This window comes from Patella vulgata, chromosome 3 (assembly GCF_932274485.2).
Source record: "Patella vulgata chromosome 3, xgPatVulg1.2, whole genome shotgun sequence".
NCBI lineage: Eukaryota > Metazoa > Mollusca > Gastropoda > Patellidae > Patella > Patella vulgata.
The window spans coordinates 7,278,485-7,305,319 of NC_065881.2; the positions used below are offsets into that span (position 1 = coordinate 7,278,485).

Below are 26,835 nucleotides of genomic sequence, written 5' to 3' on the forward strand. Positions count from 1 at the left end.
CATTGATCGATCAAAAGGATACTTTCCTTAAACGGACAATTTCAACAGACCCTTTCATTGAAACGCGGTGTATAATTGAGCAACTAATACTGCGATTGTGACAAGACACCCTACTTGGATACAACTGTGAATAGTCTAATGATCATTGACCATATATGGTATATCTATTGGGATAGAGCGAAGATATAAGATTATGGACAAGTTTTAATATAAACTGAATGTCAGGAGACAACCCAATTTAAATGAGATTTTTAATTTTAGTGTGAAATGTTCTTCACCGACCCATCATATAAGGAGATGACATAGGTTTGATCTCGTCTAGGGGAAAATAGTCCGATTCAAGTAAGATAGACATGTTCATTGATCTATAATACATGTATTAATATAGGGGGCGATCTCTGTGTAATAATCAGTCTCTAGATTGTATACGGGGCTGGAAATAAAAATAAGAACAACTGATAAGGCTTTAATACGTTTATAGTTAGTAAACGTAACTCAAAATATGAATGACACTTAAACAGTTCTAATCACTATATATTGTTAAGTTGATTATCAAGAGAACAGTAGTTATAATATAAGTATATGCAAATTTCAATAAAGCCTTTTCGGGTGAAAATGTACAATATCATAATATAAGGATATGGTAGGAAATAATAAAGCAATTTGCAGATCCATAAGTACAGCCATGCGAAGTCGAAGAGGGTTTTCTACAAGCGAATTATTGAAATAAAATTGAACCATGTGTTAGTCCCGAAATGACCTAGTTGTTTTATGAGATAATCATTCAGTTTAAATATTATAATGAGTTTGTCATACAACTAGAAAGGTATGTATTTAGAACTCATCTATAATAATATTAATTACGTTCAATCTTGATTATTTTGACTGTTGTCTGTACAGTAAAGTTGTTGTCGTCATCAAGAAATCCATTTTCTTTATCAGAAAGTCTATCCCATTCTATGAATCCAGGCCAACCCCGCCCGTATCCAGGTTCATATGTAGAACCATTACTTTCTCTATTCAAAGACTGTTGTTTATCTTTTATATTAATTAGTGTGAACCTGAGGTCAGCCTTACATGATTTAATATCGGCTGTGTCTTCTGTGTCATTTAGTTCTAGGTAAACACATAGAGTTGGTACAGTGTTTGTCTCCTCTTTCTTTACAGCTCCAATATACCATGGTAAACCTTGAATATAATGATCTTCACCATATACTCCATCATATCCTTGTGATTCTGACTCAACTTCATCCAAGTTGAAACTAGTTGTAAAAGTGGATTCTTCTTGATACAGTAAACATCCTAGTTGTTTTACTAACAATGTTTTATCAATCACAGATTGTTCAAACCACGTGTATTTTACATCAGGTATATCCAACTTTCTTAAACCGCTCTCCTCCTTTTCCTGTTTAACTTGTGGTATTCTGTTTAAAACCTGGACGATAGATGTATCTTCTATAACACCCCCGGTACATTTGACACTGGCTTTTAAATCTGCTATTAATATTTCCATCTCTTCCAGCAGTTTCATTATTTTCTCTATTTCCTCGTCACGTGACTTTTGAATTTCGGCTTTTATTTCCTCTCCAGCTTGTTTGGCTTCAGAACAGATCTGTTCAATTTGTTGGTCAACGGCATCACATGATGTTTTTGCAGAGTATTCAATATCTGTTTTAATTTTGGTCAACGATTTGCAGAACTTTTCAAATTGACTAATTTGAGTTTCTATATCGTCTTGCAAAACTTTTAGCTCATCTCTGGTTTCAACGTCGATGTTTTCACCATAAAGATCAACAAATTTGTGCGAAATGTGGTTTGTCACAAAACAATCGGAACAAACAGCTGTTGAACAATCTTTACAATAACATCGCACTTCTTTATCATGGTGGTTTGGGCAGATATCTTTAGATTTAGACTCGGCGGTACCCCTACCTGGTGTCTGCAATGCGACCCTAACATCCAAAATCACGTGTCCACGACAAGACTTAAGTCCATCATGTGTGGTTCTACAAGACTTACACAGATATTGTTCACAATCCTCACACCTGAACTCAGAATCAACACCAGTTTTACAAACATCGCATGGTGGAACTTCTGTCTTACAAATATCACTAGCCAACTCCTGTTGAACATCTACATTAGAGGCAAAACCCATAACGCCATCAGTAGGGATACTAACAGTATTACGACATAATGGACATGGAAACTGATTGTTAGTAGATACTTTGTTGATATAATCTTCTAAACAGTTCAGACAGAAAGAATGTTGACAGTCGATAATCTTGGGTTGTTGAAATTCGTTTAAACAAATACTGCATACTGGTTTTTCTTGGTCGAAAGTAGCCATGTTGATTGTAAAGTCACCTATCACACGAATAATGTTTCTTGAAACTCGCTAAGTTAAAGTCGCCTTCTCACATGAATAGTACATCTGCAAACTTAAAGGGTTACGGTCGTCAATCACATGAATATTATCCTGTCTTGTCTGTCTCGGTATATTTACATCCAGCGCTTACAAATATATTAATTCACCTCCAAATGTGAGTTATCATGTATAATAAATAGGTCGCTGTTATTACAGTAATAGTGTCCCTGTTTTAATACATATACCACTACCAGATATCACAGAAAGCTTATATACACCTCTATAATGAAACACGATTTGACTTCACACTGTCCTATTATGATATAGATCCTATAGTAACTGAATACGCTTGATTATAAGGAAGGTCATAGTGTACTTACACGTAACATATCACACTCATATACATGTGTATACACCAATATGTCTACATACAAACACTTACTGACGCGTGACACATGATAACCACCACTGTTCAACTTTCAGTTTTAATTCTTGGAAGTAATAATAGGTATTCACAATATCTGATTTAACATTAGTGTATATATTCCTAGAAACGTCTATTTTCAATTTCCATTTAATAGTCTCGCATACCCAGCCAGTCCACATTTAAACAACATATAATATTGAATGAAATGATTGTGTCTCTAATAATTTGGGTCACCATTATGACTTTCTAAAGATATCACAAATAATTTCGTTCTTGGTCTGCGCGCTACATAACACGTACGGCGCGTTGTTTTTGTTTTTATTGGATTATTAAAAGTTGAACAGTATTACAAACATGTGTCAGCTCAAATGTTTAGATACATCTGAAATGTGCCTACATATCAATACGTATATTTTATAGTAAATATATTTTGTATATGTCAGTATGCTAGTCTTTTAGTGGTTGGAAACATCCATTTCTAACCCACATTCTAATGAACAAGGGGGGAGGGCGCGAAAGGTTAGCTCGTGCGTCTTGTATCATAAGGTCTGTCAATAAGTCAACTGACGTTTATCGATAACCCGGTTGTACGTGACAAAGAGTAGGGTCACCTGTCCAACCTCGTGGGTTTTCTCCGAGTCCCCCGGTTTCTTCCCACTACACTGAAAAAAAACTTGTGTTGGATTTCAACACAAGTACTTGTGTGAAAATTATTCTACACAAGTTATGTGTTGTTTTGCATTGCATTAACACAAACTTGTGTTCTTTTTAATGCATTAACACAAATCTTGTGTTTTTTCCATATAATTGACACAAGTAATGTGTACCGTCAACAAATATTTTTTTTTTTTAATTTAAACTCCATACAAAGTCTTAATCCGGGGGTCCACAAGTAAGAGAAAGGTATTTTTTACTCAGACAATATAGCCAGACAGACTTGAATGCTAATTGGTGTTAAGATGTCTATAGTTAAAATAAAGTTGGGCCCAATAAACTGGTAGATCAAAGGCCTGTTGAGCGCTCATGCCCGGTGTGATTTTAACAATTGACTCCAAATGCGTTGACAAGAAAATAAGTAAAACTGTTATTGAATGTGATTGGTTGATAAAATCAACGTACTATAGGCTACATTTTGTCTGCGATATCATCTTGGTGGAAGCGGACATTCAATGAAGTGATTTCACACAATTAATTTAACATTTAACAACGTGCTGAAATGATTTTGGAGCAGTGATATGTTTGACAAATGTAAGCTAATGGTCACATAGAATACAAGACCGCAGGTTTGTGAATATTTATATAAAAAAAATAATACCATGTATGTAATTTAGCATCGATATTGTTTCTCTGTATAATATTAGTATTTCGTTTCCTTAAAAAAAACTCCAACAATTTAAACCGGAAGTTCATGTTTATAATATGGCGCGGTCAGGAAAAAAATTTCGGCATGTTATTATCAAATCTGTTCAATTTTTCTGAAATCATGCTTAATTAACATTAGTTGTTCGGCGCTACGATGTTGTTCAAATACTTACATTACAGAATCACATTATGATTAAAGCAGAAACGGTTCGACTTGAACCAGCAGGTAAGAATCTGTTTTGAAATTATATCTTGGGAGGTTGGATTGGCGTTGGAGACCCGATTGGCGGCCATTTTGATTCTTGTTTCATGATTTTTTTTATATTATAACGATTTTGCCAAGAGTAGACATAAACGCGGGCACAGACTAGAAAATAATCTTTTTACACTTTTGTGTTAGCTGAATTGTAATCTAATTTATGTTTAAAAAACAACCTTAAATCTAATAAGCAGACGGAAGATATGGACGAACAACAAGAAGAAGTTATGGAGGTCCCAACAACTGAACCTATGGAAGTAGAAGAATCGTTTACAGCCGAAACCCGATACGATGTGCCAGTTCTGGTTATGGAGTCCTCCATCTCAGACGATGCCGACGTTAGTGTCTTCTGCGACGAAGAACCCGTAGTGGTGTATCACTATAAACCTCAGAATGCCTCGTTCGGCATTTCTGTCCAAACGAGGCAAAAACGTGTCAAAATTTTTGCCCCGATTTTGCCTCGTTGTAACGAGGTAAAAAAAATACCTCGTTTCTCTGGAGTTCCAAAACGTGTTTTTTTTTTTAAATTGCCCTGTTTTTGGAACGAGGTATTTTGTTCAGAACGAGGCTGGGTAAAATTGCCTCGTTTACTAAACGAGGTATTTTATCCAAGATAATTATTAGCGGTATTTGCTGTCAACAAATAGAGCCATACAAATAATGTTCGGACCATCATGTGACCAATTGCAGATCTACAAATTAGATTATTTATTTGGGACATGATATTGTTCATAGTTATGGCTTACTACACTGGAGTTCTATTATGTATAATAAACGCTTCCCGAGCGAAACAAAACATAACAATGTCACGTGACAATATTACATATGGCGGATACAAGCGTTCTTTGATTACATGCTGTTTGGTTTGATTATTAAATAATACGGCAATCTGTATATATGGGAAAAGGAGAATGAATTCCCCCAAATCCAAAACTAGATGACTGGAATATTTATTGAATGGAAAGTAAATATTTTATAAACAAAAATATTCGGATTTGCAGTATCCTAGCTTGGATGGATTTGTGATTTGAATCTCGAACTCAGTGTTTTATACATTTTATTATAAAATTGTAATAAATGTTTTACATGAATGAATAAAATCTACAATTTAAAACAGTACAATAACATTGTGATTTGACGCTCTACAAATCACTAAGAGTATAACAATTGCGTGTTGAAAAAGCGTTAATAATATGTTTTTTTCCATTTATTATTTTTTAAAAATATATTCAAAAAGAAGGCGTCTTTTACAGATTTCAATATAACCACAAATGGTTGATTGTTTTAATGCTAAGATAAGTATTAATGGTTTGTATTTGAAAATCAAATTATATAAGCGAAAAATAGTAAGATACATTATGTATATCTTAAAACACGCCCTTCTCAGTTACTACTTCGGCGAATATCGTTTGATAATTTAGATGATCAGAATTAAACACCGTTTTGCTATGTTATTATTTTTTTATGATTGGGTGGGGGTATACTTAATTAGGGGATTGGATTGAAAGATTATAGCTACTATCTTATGGAGACATAATGTGTGGTGCATTTACGGTCTTATAAAGCTCTATTCTTACATAAAGAATTCTTGATTCGCACGGAAGTGTTTTAGCCGTGATCATTTTAAGTCATGCTTATGCCAAGATCTGGGTAAGTGTTAATTTAACTAGATATCAGAAAAGTACCACGTTTTCATAAATGAACTCTTTAGATAAATTGTACAATATTTATCAGTTCACTAGTTACAATAAAATCATGCGTTATAGCTATTTTTATACGTCCACATTCATAATGTGAACGTATTATGCCGTCGCCCCTGTCTGTGTGTGTGTGTGTGTGTATGTATGTATGTGTGTGTGTGTGTGTGTGTGTGTGTGTGTGTGTGTCTGTGGTTCGCCTACAGGGCGCAATTCTTCATGGATTTTCTTCAAACTTGGTATACTTATTCCTTATACCCCAAGGAAGATCCCTATTGTTTTTGGTGCATGCCCGACCCCCCGGGGCAGAGCCACGCCCATTTCTAGTATTTGTTTGTTTGTCGTCTACAGGCCACATTTCTTAACTAATAATCTTGAAACTTTGCATACACATTCTTTGTACCCTAAGGAACATCCCTATCGTTTGGGGTGCATGCCCAACCCCCAGGGGCAGAGCCACGCCCATTTTCTTTTCGTGTGTCTTTGTGTCGCCTACAGGGCGCAATTCTTACTGGATTTTCTTCAAACTTGGTATACTTATTCCTTATACCCCAAGGAAGATCCCTATTGTTTTTGGTGCATGCCCGACCCCCAGGGGCAGAGCCACGCCCATTTCTAGTATTTGTTTGTTTGTCGTCTACAGGCCACATTTCTTAACTTATAATCTTGCATACACATTCTTTGTACCCTAAGGAACATCCCTATCGTTTGGGGTACATGCCCAACCCCCAGGGGCAGAGCCACGCCCATTTCCCATTTTCTTTTCGTGTGTCTTTGTGTCGCCTACAGGGCGCAATTCTTACTGGATTTTCTTCAAACTTGGTATACTTATTCCTTATACCCCAAGGAAGATCCCTATTGTTTTTGGTGCATGCTCGCCTCCCCGGGGCAGAGCCACGCCCATTTTTTGTATTTGTTTGTTTGTCGTCTACAGGCCACATTTCTTAACGTATCATCTTGAAACTTTGCATACTTATTCTTTGTACCCTAAGGAACATCCCTATCGTTTTGGGTGCATGCCCAACCCCCAGGGGCAAAGCCACGGCTATTTTCTTTTTTATGTCTGTGTGTCGCCTACAGGCCACAATTCTTAATCAATCGTCTTGAAATTTTTTCATATGAATTGCTTATACCCTAACGATGATCCCTATTGTTTTTTTTACCCCCAGGGGCAGAGCCACGCCCATTTTCTTTTCTTTTTCTGTCTGTGTGTCACCTACAGGCCACAATTCTTAATCGTCTTGAAAAAATTTCATATGAATTGCTTATACCCTAACGATGATCCCTATTGTTTTTGGTGCATGCCCGACCGCCAGGGGCATAGCCACGCCCATCCATTATATTTATTTATTTGTTTGTCATCTACAGATCGCATTTTTTTATCGTATCACCTTGAAACCTAGCATACATATTCCTTCTGTCCTAAGGAACATCCCTATTATTTGTGGTGAATACCCAACCCCCAGGGGCAGAGCTACGCCCATTTTCTTTTTTTATGTCTGTGTGTCACTTGCAGACCGCATTTCTTAATCGATCATCTTGAAAACTTTTTTATACTTATTCCTTATAGCCTAAGGCTACTATTTATACTTATTCCTTAATCCTAAGGCCGACCTCTATTATTATTTTTGGTGCATGCTCGACCCCTTGGGACAGAGCCACGCCTAATGTTTGTGTGTCTTGTGTTTTGCCTACAGACCGCAATTCTTAACAGATCCTTTTGAAACTTTGCATACCTATTCGAAACGCCATGCTTTTAGAATAAAGACATCGATTGTTTTAAAATAAAATTGTGTTCTGTTAATGTGAACGAAGTGTTAAACTGATAGCAGTCCTACAACCCAGTTTTATTTCACAGACCCTCAATGCAAACTGGACCATATCAAACAAAACAGGAATGTGGACGTATATTGCTGCGTTAGCGATGCTCTTGTTATTTATTTATCCCTGGTGCTTCAAATTCAATTTAGGGTGCCTCAACATATTTAAAAATATGTTTTAAAGCTTTAGGTCATTTTATTATATCTTTCTACCATAAATAATAGCCCGAATTTAGGTATACCAAAAGTTAAAGAAATATAAACAGTTTTTGAGTCATTCAGATATGACTGCCAAAATTGTCACCAACACACATGTCGTGTTTAGGCTAAAATCTAACCAGAAAAGTATTGTCAATACATAATAAAATATATATTGCATTAATCAATTCCATTCCGCAATTGGTTTGTCTTAAACTCGTCATTTGTGTTCATGGGCATCAGGGTCGAGATGGCAACGTTATATGTTTTATTCGTCTAATTTACTATAAAACATCATTCGGTTTGCCTCACGGGTTAACGGCATATTAATAGCTTTATTCACTGAGATGGTTCCTTTATTTATAGTATATTTTTCGAATTGCTTTTTGTATTTATTTAAATGGAAATATTAACAACATTCTATAAGTCAATCCACGAACATACCCAATTTCAATATTTGCGTGTTGACCTTTAACATCACACTTAGATCCTGTACGCTTTGTGTCTTACAGTCAATACATGTCATGAAGAACTCCTTAGACATAATTTCGTTTATAATACTTTACTCGTTTCTATTGAGTTGTTTAGCAGAAGTAACCCATGACAACAATATGTTGAGACGACTACGTAACAGAATAGGACGATTCAATGTTATTAAAATGACACAATGACAATTTTAATTTTATTACCAACCCTTTCACAATATTTGAATGAAATATCTCACACAGGGTGTTAATCTGTTTTCAGTTTCTATTCCAATTCAATAAAACATTTAAAACATTTAATACATGTCTTGGCTTGATTCATTATTTACAATTTAATACGTTAATCGTGTATTTTAAATAATACAGTTCAAGAGATCAAAACATTTCCGAATTTATACATTCAACAAATACGTGTATAAACATTTATATGAAATATATTATAAACAGATATGCTATGACCAGAGTTGCCATTATCTTTATTATTCGACTGGAAAACTCCTGTCATTCACTCTGTCGTTCGACTGATCCATCATTCACGTTGTCATTTCCGAGTCTGAAATTTGGGGTATAGGGGTAGCTCGGACCGGGGAGTAACATAGGCCAGGTGGCGTTAGTCTACCACTTCCGGTTTCGGAGTTATGACCCCCGAGCGAAGCCGGGCATTCTTCTAGTATATAAATAAATATATAAATAAATCATCTTCATGGTCATCATCATCGTCATCATCACTATTTAACATCAATCATCGTCGCCTGATAATTACCTTATCTATTCAAAGCGCTTGTTTAGTTTTAAATACTTGTGAACTTTACTAAAACTCACTTTGTTGAACGGGTTACTTTCGTTGGTATCGCCATATAGGAACGCTTTTGTATTTATGGATTTAAATGGGAGGGTATTTAATGTTGAGATACGCTGAGACGAATAATTTGGGCAGTGCAGAAAATAATGGTCGCTGTCTTCTTGAGTATGACCACAACTGCATGTCGGGTTATGTGAAATATGCATTAAAAATCTATGGAAGTTTAGAGCACTTTTACAATTACGAAGTCTGGAATGTATAATCTGAAATTTACGTTCTCCATAGTAACATCTTACTGACATCAATAAATACAAAAATATGACTAAGTCGAAAGTCAACAAGACGGTATACAAGCCAAAATGCAAGTCGAAAATAAGAAATTAGGAAAAAAACGAGGGGCGCTATTATCGCAGTGTATTATTTCTTGATTTCCTATTTTCGAGTCGATTTTGGCTTGTATAGCGTTGCTGTCGCCTCACATTTTGTCGTAACTGCTACTTTTCGACTTTCGTGTTTTGGAGGGAGAAAAGTAGAAATTAAGAATGGTAGGCTTCTATAGTTAGGCGTTGGTATATATGACTGTATACTTGACACATGTACGACCTGAATGGCTGAATGGCCGGTAACCAAATATGTTATTGTGAGTGTTAAACGACATCGTAATTATTTTATATTTTGCAAAAAAAACAAACAACAAAAAACAAAACAAAAAAACACAAGCCGTGATTGCCATTACTACAATACGGATTACTAAATATACTTTGTGTTCAATTTTATATTTTAATACTGAAGACAGGGCCGGACTATAAATGAACAAGGCGGATCCTTTTGGCTTATATTGAGTAATTATTGCAACGTGTTACAGTTGAAAGTTCCAAAGCATTTTCACATTCCATGTCCGATAAATTTAATCATCATGCAACTACTGATTGGTGGGTCGTCGAAACATTTAGATGCATACATCACAGCACCGTGGTTTAGACAACTTGCAATTGAACTAGTTTTATTGTTGTACACATAATGAAAGAAACTGTGTTATTTCACAGCTGAATTCTATGGTAAGAACCGTAGAACCACCTTGTAGGGAATAACTTTTAAACTTTAACACCCTATACACACTCTGCCAGCGGCATCTTTGACCCACACTCTCTTAACATTAATCCAAACTTTAAATCTTTCAACGGTTTAACAAGAAGGTGCTAAATATTTCCATTTAAATAAATACAAAAAGCAATTCGAAAAATAAACTATAAGTAAAGGAACCATCTCAGTGAATAAAGCTATTAATATGCCGTTAACCCGTGAGGCAAACCGAATGATGTTTTATAGTAAATTAGACGAATAAAACATATAACGTTGCCATCTCGACCCTGATGCCCATGAACACAAATGACGAGTTTAAGACAAACCAATTGCGGAATGGAATTGATTAATGGAATAAAATATTTATTATATATGGACACTAAGTTTTATGGTTAGACTTTAGCCTAAAAAAACATGCGCGCTGATTACAATTTTGGCAGTCATATCTGAATGGCTCAAAAACTGGTTATATTTCTTTAACTTTTGGTATACTTAAATTCGGGCTATTATTTAATATATATATATTGATCAACAGCGGCGATAAAAATCATTAGTCTCGACAATGACTAGTTGTCAGTGAAAGTCTCTCAGGGGAGCCAGGCGGCTCTGTGAATAAAGAGCTGGCTTGAACGCCTCGTGTTCATTAGCCTGAATAGTGAGTGAATGCGGGTCATTAAACCCCAATTTCATTTCATAAATCACTCGGCTCAATAATGAGCTACTCGGGTTGGTTAGATCCACGCCTTAATGTATATACAACCAATAGAGAAATAGGTCAAATATGGCGACAATGATCAACTTGCTCTTCTTCTGCTAAATTAAAGATTCGTGTGGAGATTCTGTCGATATAATCATATATTTATATCTGCTCTTTCTTAAAATGGAGACGGTTAGTAAAATGGTCTTCTTTACGTTCCTAAATATCAGTATGACCTTAGTGAATACCGCACGATTACGATCCGTTCCAGACTGATAACTTTACGTTCCTAAATATCAGTCTGACCGTAGTGAATACCGTACGATTACGATCCGTTCCATACTGATACCTTAATTATAGGCTAATTATAGAGCCTTCAATTTCAAACACATTTTTATTATCATATGCTCTTATTTTTTTTTTCATCATTATATGATTAACATTTCCTAAACTTTACGATTTTCAACCTTTTTTTTTTAAATAATATTCCATCTCTGAGACAACAAAAACGTAAATAAATGGACACAGATCACTAAAGATTTCCCCATTGACTCCAATGTTAATTCTCGTATCTTAGACCGGCTCTAACTTTTTCCCAAATTTTCGTTGGGTAGAACGCTTTCTACCACAGATGGAGCAACATGTGGCAACCACTTGCCCAAAAGCACGTATGAGGTTCTTCATGAAAAACTTGAGATACACAAGCTGGAAGTAGAGACAAGTAAACATGCAATTTCAGGCCCTACATTTCAACGTAACCAACCTCTCAACTCTTGTATCCTTCCGCATCAAAATTATGAATATTCACCAAAACCTGGCAGAAAATGTATTTTCAAACCCTTTTCCTCAATTCTACACCAAAAAGTCAACAAAAATCGCCATGCAAAAGGGGGAAAAAGGAAAAGGGAGAGGAAGACTAAAAATAGCTTTGGCCCTTGTTTCGTGGGTGACGGCGTAGGAATATTTGGTGATCTGTGTCCTATATAGGGGTGAAACTTCAGGTATCACCAAAAGGCCTTTTTTATTTCCTTCCCATGTGTTCTGGCAACATGCCGGTGAAAGAAAATCAAAATCAAAGAATAACTGTAAAAATGATGGCCCTTTAAGTACACATGCTGCTTTATGTACACTGGTGCATCTCAGGTCCATAGGCCTTTTGTGCTAAAATTTAAAAATCTTTCTTATTAAAGGCAGTATCTGAGTTCTGTGAAAAAATTAGACAAGTTACAAAGAAACTACATAGAAAACACTCATAATTTGGAATTTTTTTCAAAAATATAATTTTTTACTGCCATGTGATGAAAAATGTACAAAATTTACATGTAGCATCTCTCAAAATACCAATAATTTTCCACTTTTTTAAATATCCGGACGGACAAGAAATATATTTTTAGAATCTGTGGACAATATGCAAACAGAAAAAATGCAAACCAGTTGCAATGATTGTAATATTAGAGATCTATACTGAAACATGTATGCCTACCCCCTGAACATGCCACTGATTGAATTAATCTAATCTATGGTTGCAGAACTTACATTACCAAAGGAATCTGTCTAACAGCTATGTTTTACCATCCCTGGCTAACATATGCACATATAAACTAAAATAGGTGCAATAAATATGAATTATGGTTAAAAATAGGCCTTGATGAATGAAAAAAATGCCATATTTGGTCTATGATCACCCCTCTCTAACAGAAGGGTCACAGAATACACAATTTTCACAAATTTGGGAATATTTCAATGTTTCCAACATCTCAAACCTCAGAGGCATGTTACAAATTTGTATTGCAATCCTTGTGCTGAAGCAAGATGTCTGGAACTTTACATTAATTTCCTGAAAAAATGAAGTCAAAAAAGTAGTCATGACAGACTTGACAACATAAAAAGAGGCCTGAAAAGGAGAAAAATTAACATTTTATTGTTTTATAGGCAACATAAATGCAGCAAACACCACAAATGCTGGATTTTGATAAGAAAATATTGAACATTAAACTGACATTTACACATCTACACCAGTTTTATATCTGGGTCTGGTCTCATTGGCCTGAAATGCCTCAGGGTTCTACGTTTGACTCTGAACAAATAAGGGTTAGAAATCCTTGAAATGCACAAAAAAAATATTTTTGGGTGAAAAATAACATTCTTAGCTGTAATTCAACCACAAATTCCAATTAAGATCATTTTCATGTCAATACAGGTGCATTTAAATCCCTCAAACACATTAATAGAAAAGGGTGGGGTGGGGCATTTATTGCCTCTCTAAACAGAATGATGGAGTAAAAAATGTCTAGAAAGGCTGGGATATTGCTTCCTACATGAAGGAAATGCAAGAATTTAATGTTTCAAAGGAGAAAAAAATGCTTATTCTGGGTAAAATAGTGGCAAAATTGAGCCAACCCCTGTTTTGAACAAATTTACAAACCCATCTGCTGTACATTATTAACTCAGTGTTACCAATTTTAAATTTTCTGTAGGAAAGCTGGAGCTATTTCTAAACCTGACAAACATGTAGATCCCATCTAAGTTATATTAGCAAAGAAAATATGGGCATTTTTAGACATTTTGACTCATTTTAGTAGTCATGAAAATATTAATTTCTACATCCAAATGGGGGGAATCTCAAGATTTTTTGTGAATATTCCTGATTTTTAGACAAAATTTGGTGAAATTTCAATACTGTTCACTTTATCTGTGCTTTCTGAGACTGAATAAGCCAACATTGGGCATTAGAATATTTTACTTACTGTTAAAAATTCAATAAAAATTGAAAATTGAGAAATTTGCAGTAAAATTACAATTTTTATTCAAAAATTTTTTTTTTTTTTTTTTTCATTAACTTTTTTTAGTTTTTCTGTAGCCAAACTATTTTATTCATATTTTCTGAGAATTTAATCTTCATATTTTCAAAACTAAGGCATATCAGTGACAGCCTTATCACACACAGACAGGACACAGATCACTAAAGATTTCCCCATTGACTCCAATGTTAATTCTCGTATCTTAGACCGGCTCTAACTTTTTCCCAAATTTTCGTTGGGTAGAACGCTTTCTACCACAGATGGAGCAACATGTGGCAACCACTTGCCCAAAAGCACGTATGAGGTTCTTCATGAAAAACTTGAGATACACAAGCTGGAAGTAGAGACAAGTAAACATGCAATTTCAGGCCCTACATTTCAACGTAACCAACCTCTCAACTCTTGTATCCTTCCGCATCAAAATTATGAATATTCACCAAAACCTGGCAGAAAATGTATTTTCAAACCCTTTTCCTCAATTCTACACCAAAAAGTCAACAAAAATCGCCATGCAAAAGGGGGAAAAAGGAAAAGGGAGAGGAAGACTAAAAATAGCTTTGGCCCTTGTTTCGTGGGTGACGGCGTAGGAATATTTGGTGGGTGACGGCGTAGGAATATTTGGTGATCTGTGTCCAAATGGAAGATAAAAGCAAGAAAGACAACCCTAATAAAGGAGTCGGAGGCAGACCACCATTAATTTCCCCATTGACTTCAATGTTAATTCTGGCCTCTTTGCCCACCTCCAACTTTTCCCCAAATTTTCGTTGGGCTGAATGCTTTTCACTACAGACAGAGGAACAAATGGTCATGTCTTTGCACTAAAATTTGTATGAGGTTGACCACCAAAATTTTGAGATACACAAACTTGAAGAAGCATACTAAAAACATGTAACTAGTTGCCGTACATATCGCCGTAGCTAACCTGATAACCCTCTTATCCTTCCGCCTCAAAATCATGAATATTTACCAAAACCTGGCAGAAAATGTTAATTCAAACCCTCTTCGTCCATTCTAGACCAAAAAATCAACACAAATGGGCATGCAAAAAGGGGAGAAAAGAGAGAGAGAGAGAATTGCTATAAATAGACGAACTACAATTCGTGGGTACCGAGATGATGAAATTTAATGGTGGTCTGCCTCCTATATGGTTTTATAAGTTCATATATCATCAAAATTCTTTTCTTTATAGCTTCACATTTATTTTTGCAAAATTATTATAATACAGAATCAGAAAAAAATAATTACTGCAGAAATGGTGACCCTTTAAAGTTATGTAGTGTTTTGTATACCGGATTGCAGCTCAGGTCCATGGGCCTTTTGTTCTAGAATTGAAGATTCTTTCTTAATTTTGTCGAAATGTGAGTTCTGCGAAAAGATTTAAAGAGTTTCAGACAAGTCACATCAAAAATATTCAAAATATTGGAATATTTTTCAAAAATTGACTTTCTTTTACCTTTTTCTACAAAATGGTCCATTTTTGACACTTTGTATGGCTCAAAATGCTAATATTTCCCTATTTCTGGGAAAGTCTGAGATGAAAAGCATTTATTTCTAGAAACCTTGGCCGGTATACAGGAAGACAAGCTGCAAATTTGTTGCATTGAAGGTAACTGTAAGGAACTATAGTGAAACCTGTAAGCCCACCCTCTAAAAATGTTGGTGTGGTAACAAATCCCACTTGTGTCCACATAAGTAATACTGTTGATGGAATATGGCTAAAAGCCATGTTTTTCTATCCCTGGCTTATATACATACATACAAACACAGTTTGTTATACGAAGTATGAATTATTTATTAAAATATGGATTGATAAATGTAAAATAAATGCTGTATTTAGGTGACAACCAGCCACTCTAATAAAAGGGTCGCAAAGCACTATTTTTTTTTTAAAAAATGGGAATATTTCAGTTTTAAAAATACTTTAACAATCAGAGGTATCCTTGAAATTACATAGTGTAAATATTATGTGGAAGCAAGTTGTTTTAATCTTTACATCAATGTCCTGACAAAATGAGATGGAAAAAGGGAGTTCTGACATAATTCAAAGCATAAAAGGGGTATGAAAAGGCTATTAATTAATATTTTATTGCCCTGTAAGTGCCACATTTTCAAAGATCACCACAAATAATAGATTTACATTCAAAATGTAAAACATTAAGCTGCAAAAAACACATCTACAACATATCCATTTTGGGGTGTGGACTCATTTGGAAGAAATGTCATAGGATTACATGTTTGACCATAAACAAAAAGTCTTAGAAATCCTTGAAATCTTATATGTAACTATTTGTTTGTGTCAAATAAAATGCTCGGTTACAATTCAAGCACAAAATCAGATTACTGCTAATTTGGAGTCAACAAATGTTCAATTGAATATCCAAATATCATCTTCAAGAAAAGGGGTGGGGTGGGGAGGGTGAGCCAGTCTAAATGAAATGAAGACAGATAAATTTCCCCTCTTCCTGCATTTTTGGGTTGACTTTTTGGTCTAGAATTGGAGAAAAGGGATCAAATTTGCAATTTCATAGCAGTTTTGGGTAATACTGATGATATTACAGCGGAGGGATAGGGGGTGTAAAGTGTCTTTCTGCAGAGCAATCATTGTGTCGGAAGTGAGATTTTCACCCCTGTCAACTTCAAATCCGTGTAGCAAAAAATCTAAACGGTCAACCCCCTACAAAATTATGATGAGGAGATTGCCAAATGTTGTCCCCATTGTGCCTATAAAGATTGATATTTTTTCAACGGCTTATTTCCTGAAGTTTTGAATGGAAAGTGTCAGAAATGGTAAGAATACTGCTTTTTTATTGCCCAGCAGTAAGTTTTTTGACTATTTGGTATCAAAATAGCCATGATTGGGGGTATCCGTTGGTTGAGTGTGAATTTTGGGTTGTAAATGTGTAACATTTTGTTCACAATGATATCAAAACATGGTTAGGTCTAAATATTAAGGCCAACTCAACTCCCGATTTGGTCTAAAGTCATGAGATGTAAACGAGACTGACCCTAACCCTAACCCAAGACCCAGTCCTTATCCTAACCCTAACCCACAATCTTGTCAAAAAGCATGTAGCCTAGGCCTAAGGAAAGACCTAGTTCTGACCCTAGCCCAAACCCACAATTGTGTCAAAAAATCATGTGCCCTAACCCTATTTACATGTTGTGACCTTGAACCAAGTCTGCAGTTGGCCTTAACATTTAGACCTAACATGTTTTTGACATCATACAATGAAATGTTAACATGTACACTCCAAAATTCACACCTGTGTGACTTTTGACCAAACATGCAGTTGGCCTTAATATTTAGACCGAACCTCAAAACATGGCATCTACCTTTGAGATTGGCTTAGACTTATGTGACACTCAAGGTTTACTTTTTTACTGATTGTTAACTGGTTTCTTTTTGGAGGGCCAGTGACGGGCTGTTCGCGAGAAATAAAGAGGTTTATTTCTATTTCCAGTTGAAACCATATTTTTTTCTTATTTTCTCACTGTTTTTTATTGCATATTTATCCCCAGCAGCCTATTTCTATTTCCAGTTGAAACCATATTTTTTTCTTATTTTCTCACTGTTTTTTATTGCATATTTATCCCCAGCAGCCTCCTATCATTTCAGGTGCCAGGGCAATGTTTCATAGAGTGGAATGATTGACCTCAACACAAGTATTAAAAAAAAAAGAAGCAAAACAGGTGAGATAAATGTGAATTTCATACACTTTAAGAAGTACATCCAACCTCATCCCCACTTCTGCTGACGAATAGTAATGGGCTGGAAATTTGGTACTGCACAGGCCTGTCTTCTCCCCTTTACATTTAACTGAATGACAGAATTCCACATTTTGACCATTTTCTGGATGTCAATGACCATTTCCCTGGATAGTATTCGCCCCAGAATTCTCATTCTCATCCAAATTTAACATTTCAGGTCTACATCTCAAAACCTGATCTCTTCCTGGACTGGCTTTAGGAGAACGATGATGCATATCAATTTCATCCCTGATCTCTATGACACCTGTGGTGGAAGTGGAGGGCAAATCGTAATCAGTTTGGGTTCCAGCCCCGAGGACCTCTGTAAACTTTGCTTTTTGGTGATGACTTAATTTCCGAGCTTGAAAAGGACGCTTGTGTGTTTATCATGGCCTCTCATATTGGAAGATAACATTAATGGCTTGTGTGTTGATCGACGGTTGTGCATATCTCTTGGTCAGGAAAGTTGTAGGCACCATCGCCATTGTAAATCATTTGACAGGCCCGAGTGAACGGGGCGACCTATGATTGGTCAGCAATGTATCAGATTCCATACCGGGGGGTGGGGATGAAAAAACTGTTGTAGTGTTACATAATCAGATTATTTCAACTTACTTATCCTGTGGAAATACAGCTATATAGGAGATATTTTGAAATTCATAGGCACTGCATGTTTCAACATTTTAGATTTGACCACAATCTGGCACTTGAAACTATGTTAACAGAGAAAAACTGTGTGGTTTTCGATGAAAGTGTTAAAAGTCTAATATTGCATCATGATTACTGTTTTAAATTATTTTCGTGTTTGATTTATATTGAATTCATCTCATCTTTTTGAAGAATGCATTTATGTTCAAAAATAAAAATGTTCTGTGGAATTCAAAATTCATGTGCTTTTAAATTATCAGATTCCAAACTGGGGGTAGGGATGAAAAAGCTGTTGTAGTGTTACATAATCAGATTATTTCAACTTACTTATCCTATGGAAATACAGCTATATAGGAGATATTTTAAAATTGATAGGCACTGCATGTTTCAACATTTTAGATTTGACCACAATTTGGCACTTGAAACTACGTTAACAGAGAAAAACTGTGTGGTTTTCGATGAAAGTGTTAAAAAGTCTAATATTGCATCATGATTACTGTTTTAAAGTATTTTCGTGTTTGATTTATATTGAATTGTATTTAGAAAACGGAGGAAACCGAATGACCCAGCGAAAAAACTCAAGAGATTGGACAGGCGACTCTACTCCTTGAAATTGAAACCATGCCACTTAACACAATGACAGATCTTGTGATTTCATGCGCATGCATTACCTACTAGACCATTCCCCCCAGCCCCACCCCATATCGAATAAAAGTATGACTTATTTCAAATATGATATTTACATATAAAGAAAGTAGAGAGACTTCAATCTTACTAGAAAAATACTAGATTACCTGAAATGAAATGGGGTTTAAAGACAACGTCCTACTGGTCAGCTCCGACTGGTCTAATGCATTGTGCTAAGTGAAAATGTTTGTCTGGGCAGCGACACTATGGCCTACTCTCATACCGAATTCAAACTGCCAAGAGAACTTTTATGTGTACGCCAATGTGTACATTGGATCTCAGGGGAAACCACTCTGCAAAATCAAGATGAGCTTTCTCGGTCAACCCCAAGAGATAACCTGTGGCCTCCATGCTAGTGTGCCAGCACCTAATTTACTCAGTCACCATGGCCGTCTTCTAATTACTGCGACAGTGAAACCATGTGACAAACAAGGATTATTAAGATAGACTTTTACGGCTTGGTAGTTCCTTGGGATTAAAACTTTTGATACATATAGATACATTAGTTTCAATTTCATATCACACAGTTTGTATATATGGTAAGGTAGCTTTAATCGTAAATTACATATCATGTATTTATTTTTTCAGTTTCAATATTGGATGTATATGCAAATCACCCAGAAAAAGATCATGTAATAACAAAAGAAATTATAAAAGAAAAAAAGGAAGAAGAAATGGCTGGAAAAAATGATGATAGAGCAGCTTTTTCTTGGTGGGTAACTATTCAATTCTAATAGAAGATTGTTATGCTATTTTGAAATCTAAAATTCAGTTTAGTATAGTAAAACTGTACACGTCATGTATGAGCAGAGACAGAATCTTAGTTATATGTAGATATCACTGTCTCATCTGTGGCAAAGCAAACCAACACATGAAACAAAACAAATGTAATTAAAGTAACATTTTTTTAATTAATCAAAACTGTCTAGTCAATTTAAGCCAACTAATACATTGCCATTTTTTTTTCAGTTACCCACCTCGGAAGATCAAGTTGGAAAGGGCTATTGATATTGTGGAGACGTTTTCTCACAGATCTTGCTTATCAGACAAAGACTATGTAAGTACCATGCATATTTGCTTTTTAAATCAGGAACTGGTTCTATACACTTGGTGGGGGGGGTGGATGGACGTTAAACCCCATTTCTCTCTCTCTCTCTCTCCTAAATATTGAGATTTTTGTTTACTTTTAAACTGCATATATTCAAGCTATCAGGAGCTTTTTATGGCTCCCGTACAATTTTATAAACATGAAGGACTGTACCTTTTGAATATTAAGCCATCAAATTATTTTATAATTTTGAAAATGAAATGAAATGGGGTTTAACATCCTACTGTTTTGCTCATAAATTGGGCAAATGAAGACGGCATACGCCATACAGTGTGCTATGAAGGGAATTTTGCCCGGGCAGCCGCGCTACAGCCTACTCTTATATCGAATTCCAATTGCCAAGGAATCTTTTATGTGCACGCCAATGTGTACACGGGACCTCGGTTTTTCGTCCCATCCGAACGACTAGACAGCTGTCCTTGTCAGGTCCTCCGTCCTGTATCACTGACAAGGGGAAAACACGCAAAATGTAAGTAACATATATATTTGTAATTTTAATCAGGAAGTACTTCTATACACTTGCTTGGTAATCTAGTTATTCTTCTTGGGGCAATGCCTAGGACTCTGCTGTTTCAAGTACTTGGCATGCTTGATTTTTGCCAATCACATCCATTGATTTCCTTCAAGTTGCGATAGGCCCTACATGTATGTGTATTTTTACAGTAAATAGCAGTAAAATAATGATGGACAGTATTTTACTTTCAAATAGATTTCAGTAGATTTTAAAGGGTAATATCCAATTTGTTGTCAATGGAAATAAAATAAGAATGGGTCCAAAAATAATTAGACATTACGCAAAGTTGAAACCAAATAGAGACTCAGTCTCGATGTGGCAAAAAAAATTGTTTATTTAAACGTTGTGAACCATAGAAAGTATTCTTATCTCCTACTTTTTATTTTTTAGGCTGGAACACCATTGAAAGAGTATTTGCTATATGATAACAACAAGAAAACCCAAGCATCAATTTATTTTATACTTCTGGGAAAGAATGCATTTGACCCAATTTTTAAATATTTATTTTTTGTTATTAATGTTAAATTTTCTTCCAAAACACAATTAGATTTTAATTCTCTTCAGAAATGTATGTATAATATAGCAAGTAAAGTGGCATATAAATCACTTAGAATTTGGTCAGAAATCATAAAGCATTAATAGGCATTACTAGAAACCAAATGTAGATCAAATACACCCAGAATTACAAAAAACCTTGACCTACATAAAGGTGACTTTCCCTTGCTTATGAAATGAAATACGGTTTAGTATCCTACTTTTCTGTGTTCTTAGAGTGATTCTGCCCTACACCCTACTCTTATATCAAATATTTCAACTGTCAAGGGTTCTTTAACGGGAACCCGGGGGGGGGGGGGGCAATGATTAACACGCACACATTTGATCAGGAAGTCTGTCATTGAGTCAAATAATTCAATTGTCAAGGCTTCTTCTAAGTGAACGCAGTGGGGATGGTTTCGATTCCGGGAATGGGGGAGGGGGTGGTGGATGGCCGAATGGTAAGCATGTGCGTGCAGTATCATACAGCCTGTCATTGAGTCAACTGGCGTGGTTTCGAATCCCCGGTTGTACGTGACAAGGAGTAGGGTCGCCTGTCCAATCTTGTGGGTTTTCTACGGGACCTACGGTTTCCTCCCACTGCTAAAGACCCCTATGCGCAACGAATTATTGAAATAAAATTAAACCATATGTTAATCCCGAAATGACCTAGTTTGTGTCAAGTAGACGTTAAACCCCATTTCTCTCTCTCTCTCTTTCGATTCCGGGCTTGTACCCAATTATCCCTTGCCATATCCAAGACTACTGACAAGTGGGAACTATGCCGGAAAATCCAGTTGAAATTTCTCGGCCAACACCTTATACTCACTGAACCACTGTGGCTTATGACTTGTGATTGTATATAAATTTTTTGTACATATGATATTTTTTTATTTCAATCCTGTAATCTTGATGCTTTGCTTCTTTTATTTACAAAATATTCATTTTGTTTGGGGTTTTTTAATGAGGAAAAGGTTTTACATCATTTTATTACTCCTGCGAAATAGTGCATTTTTCTTTTGTTAGTTTTCTGTGTATATTAGTTATTTCTATATGTCTCACAAATCACTTGTAGTGTGATTTTGTAGCACTTTTCAGTTTTTGAAATTGTTTCAATTTAGTGCATAATTAATCTTAGTGCTTGGTTTGGATGTTATTAAATTTAGATATTATTTGAATTATATATTTTGGAGTATGGGGTAGGGATACTGTGTACATATCTTTATATTCTCAGTTCTTGTTTTGGGGTAAAGAACAATTTATATAGCTATTTTATATTTTGTGATAGGTAAAGTGTGTGGGGTTAAGAACAATTTAAATAGCTATGTTATAATTTGTGATGGGTAAAGTGGGGTGTGTGTGTGTGTGGGGGGGGGGGGGGGGTCATTATATATAACACAATATAATTAGAATTCTCTGTTTTTCTGTTAACATTTCAAATATCTATTTAGTTTTGATGTATTAATTTACTTTTTCCTATGATTTTATGAATAAATAATAATCTTACAAAAACAAAAACAAATTTTGTTTCCTTCTTTTATCAAACTTTACAGGTCTAACAGAGCAAAGAGATGGGTCCTGCATAAAAAGGTTGCTATACTGTATATAAATTGGGGAAAAACACAACACAAGTTTTTGTGGATGGTTATACACAAGTTTGTATGAAACCACACAAGTTTCAGAAATTTCAACACAAGTTTCAGAAATTTTAACACAAGTTTCAGAAATTTCAACACAAGTTTCAAAAATTTCAACACAAGTATTGTGTAGATTTTCACACAAGTTTCAACACAAGTTTGTGTTGTTTGATAATTTTAACACAAGTTTTGTGTTGTTTCAACATTTAACACAAGTTTTTTGTTGTTTCAACACAAGTTTGTGTTGTTAAATAGAGACACCTTACTTGTGTTGAAAATAACACAAGTTTTTTTCAGTGTACTAAAGACTCCTATGCACAAGCGAATTAGTGAAATGAAATTAAACCATATATGTTATTCTCGAAATGATTTAGTCAGTGTCGAGTGGACGTTAAATCCGACCTCTCTCTCTCTCTCTCTCTCTCTCCCCTCTCTCTATTACGTGCATACCAATGTGTACACGGGACCACGGTTTTTCGTACCACCCGAACGACTGCCCTTGTCAGGCTCCCCGTCCTGCACCACCGAACCCGCGCCCGAACATCACGTTTAACTTTTTAAACTACCACCGGGAGTATACTCGAGACCGTACAACGTACAACCGGGGAATGGAAACAACGCCAGTTGACGCAATGACAGACCTTATGATACAACGCACGCGTGCTTACTATTCGACCATCCAACCCCCTGCATGTAAAAGGACCCTTGACAATTGACATTCAAAATAAGAGTAGTTCGTAGAGCCCCTGTCCGGGGCACAATTTCCCCCCATAGCCCATTATGGCGTATGCCAAGACAAGTGGGCCGTTAAACTCTGTTTCATTACTAAGTTAGGAACTAAATGAATAAAATTCTTTTTTGATTAAAGTATTTATTTAGGAGATAAACACCTCCCGTTTAGAATTTAGAGGACTGTTATTGTCCATTTGATACCGCTTTAATCATTAGAGGCCGATATCTCGTAGCGATCGAGCGCCTCTAATGAAAAATTTAAATGTGCCGATAACATTTGTCAAAATATCGGCTCTTTGGCTAGAAAAAAACCCACTTCCGATAGAAAACTATTATGCCTACAATACCGTACTATCCACTCAATTGTTATTACCAACCGTTTTCTTTAAAACACATTTTGTTAAATCCTTGGTAACGATGCGTGTGGGTTTTGTAATGAAGAGTCTGAGACAATATGTTAAAACTTTAAACATTCATAACTTCGCTAAGAAAAAGGTAGTTTAAAAGTATGGCACCACTCCTAATTATCTATGTGGACGTGTTCAGTCTTACATTCTATCGAAAAATGCGATCGAAATCGAAAAATGCGATCGCAGACAACTGATAATACCAAATTACAGGATGGCAACTTTTGTTTGAAGTAGCTACTGCTAGAAGGTGGAACTCATGACCTGTTAATCTTCGCCAATGCACCTCATTAACTTCATTCAAGAAACATTTAAAAACTCATCTGTTGCAAACAAGTTATAACTGAGAGCTATAGACCTTGTGTAGACATGTTTTGTTAAACGCTACGAACACAATTTTAAACTATTATAGCTAGAACTGCCATCTTTGTATTTAATCTTACCAACTCTTACATAATGGATCTTAATTTCTTAATATCGTGCACCATTATATTACTGCACGATTGAATATTGCAAGATAGCTTGATAACAAAAAGTTTATTATCACCCAATAAAACATTCTACAGTAGATATCGCTTGTGTGATAAATTCCATAATCTACTGCAATATGCATTTTTATTAAAATTTTGAATAGCCATTGTAATGTTTGTTTTCTTACTGAAAAGATAATTATTTACAGCTATTTTATGACAATATACACATTACATTGTAATTCGTTTGGGCATATTATTTGCAAATAGTTGTCCAATATCGTGGTTGCCGCTAAAGTTATTCTCGAAAACATTGGTTTTCATTATTTCCAATGACACTCGATCATTAGACAAAATGAAACATATAATAATACAAGTGCCTAAGGTCGCTTGGCTCAAAAACAATTTAGGTTTTTTTTTAAAAACCAACATGGGTTATTTCATTCCATAGCCTGGGGAGGACAAACATAATTTCCCTGGTGACGGGAGTGGGGGCGCCATCAAAAAATCGTCCCACTCAACATTAGAAAATCAAATCGGCCCACCATTACCTTATTTTTGCACCCAATAAAAATAGCATCGCCCGTCCCGGAGACGGAAAACATTTTAAAAAATTATCAATTATTACCCCCAGTTATAGGTCGAAAAGTAGTAAGTATAGCATTATGTAATAATGAAATGACTCCGTTGAATATTGATTTGTAGGCCTCATTTTGGTTTTATTGGATGTTTAAGAGACTCCAACAAAATGGCCCATTTTTCCGAAAAAAAACGGGCAATCGGCAAAAAAAAAATCAGCCCATCCCCAATACCTCCTGCTGTGCAGCCCTGTCCATAGCCCTTGTTGTGTCATATAAACAACCATAAAGTGTAAGCCTATATTATTTATTTCCAAGCATTTCTAGTTGAATTACTGAGCAGCCGAAGGTTCTAGAAAATAATGGTGATTCGTAGCATACTGGTGTAAATACTGAAAATTGAGTGGTGGCATTTTGGAGCAGAAATCCACACTAATCTCGATTTATAGATCCAGGGGCCTGTTTCACGAAATTTTAACTAAGATAAAAATCTAAATTTTAGTAATTTGATTGGATAATATTAGATTGATTTTAGTGTTAGCCAATCAAAATTGAAGTATCTACTAAAATTTGGATTTTATCTTTAGTTAAAATTTCGTGAAACAGGGCCCTGGGTTGTGAGGGGAAAGAGCAAACTGATCACCTGTAAACAGTTCAGAAGCTTAGGGTCGGCGAATTTGGCTTTTAAAAGATAGGGTCGGTAGATACGGTTGCTTGCCTATAAAAAAATGGGCTCGGTCGGAAAACGTCGTAATATTAATCTTTTATAACCTACGTCGATACTTGCAATCTTTAACCCTTGTCAAACACGGTGACATGACGATTTGGACTGTGTTGGAAATTGTAGAAAACCGCCCAAAGACAGATTTATAGGTCCTGGTAAATGAGAACAAAAATGTTTTGTAGAGTCGGCGATTTTGTTTGCAAACAAGCACGCCTTTACAGATTTATAGAATATGGGAAACGAGGAAAAATTATTTAGGGTCGGCGATTATGGCTAACAAAAATAGATTCGGTTGGGGAATCGTAAACACAAACTTTTTATATTATTTTAAATTTTTTGGGTGGTGTTATACGCCTATGAAGCTAATATGAAAACAGATAGTCCAGCCAGATCTCGATCAGCGCATTACCCACTCATGGTCATACACTGGAAATTATAAGTTATTACGATATGATCACTTCTAAAAAATATAAAACTATATTTGTGTACCGTACGGTAACTAAAAAAAATTCTAAAATCCAATCAATCTTTTTATTTACCAATCTGGTTAAAACACAGATCCTATTTCATTTCGTTTTTATAGTTCAAAATTTCGTTTTACTTGTCTTTACTACACTTGGATCTGGAAGAGTTGTTATTTAACTCGTGTTCTGAATGGTGTCAGGGATAAACCAATGAAACGGTCTGTTACGGCGAGCTTTAGGCGTGTTTTTCATGGAACTGTGGGTAATCCACTAGTAACATCAATGCTGATTGGTTAATCAAATGTCTGACGTCAAAAGGGTCGTAAGTCGGTCTTTTGACCCCTGGCGTGACCTATCGCTATATCTTGTCAGATCTTCATGTAGTGTAGTCCATCGAAAGTATAAAGAAACGAAAAGAAATATAGATCTGTATTTTAATCAGATCGAATATTTACAAGCGATATAACGATCAAAATAAGGTGCACAACGTGTATTGTTTACATTAGAAACGTCACGCTTTCGACTGTTCTTGACTGAACCGGAACTCGGCACTGATTTGTCATCGCGTCATTAGTAAACAGATTGGCGT

General features: G+C 35.5%; 1 protein-coding gene and 1 long non-coding RNA gene across 6 annotated transcripts; one reads left to right on the forward strand and one right to left on the reverse strand.

The window, feature by feature from the left end:
- Positions 1–459: 459 nt before the first annotated feature.
- LOC126815908 (E3 ubiquitin-protein ligase TRIM56-like) lies at positions 460–2,948 on the reverse strand. Its single transcript, XM_050542006.2, has one exon. It carries the CDS (start codon positions 2,345–2,347, stop codon positions 857–859), a length of 1,491 nt encoding a protein of 496 aa, XP_050397963.1. The 5' UTR covers positions 2,348–2,948; the 3' UTR covers positions 460–856.
- Positions 2,949–6,039: 3,091 nt separating this feature from the next.
- LOC126815971 (uncharacterized) lies at positions 6,040–22,579 on the forward strand. Of its 5 annotated transcripts, XR_007678146.2 has the most exons (6): positions 11,266–11,387; positions 17,613–17,686; positions 17,922–19,105; positions 19,667–19,790; positions 20,048–20,135; positions 21,091–22,579. It is a non-coding gene; the product is annotated as an uncharacterized LOC126815971 (long non-coding RNA). The 5 variants fall into 5 exon arrangements; XR_008787478.1 differs by lacking the exons at positions 11,266–11,387; positions 21,091–22,579 and adding an exon at positions 6,040–6,063 and having other exon boundaries at positions 20,048–20,279; XR_008787476.1 differs by lacking the exon at positions 21,091–22,579 and having other exon boundaries at positions 20,048–20,278.
- The last annotated feature ends 4,256 nt before the right edge of the window (positions 22,580–26,835 follow it).

What these genes read in the sequence shown, in the direction of transcription:
- LOC126815908 (XM_050542006.2), bottom strand. Translation starts at nt 2,347, where the DNA reads ATGGCTACTTTCGACCAAGAAAAACCAGTATGCAGTATTTGTTTAAAC.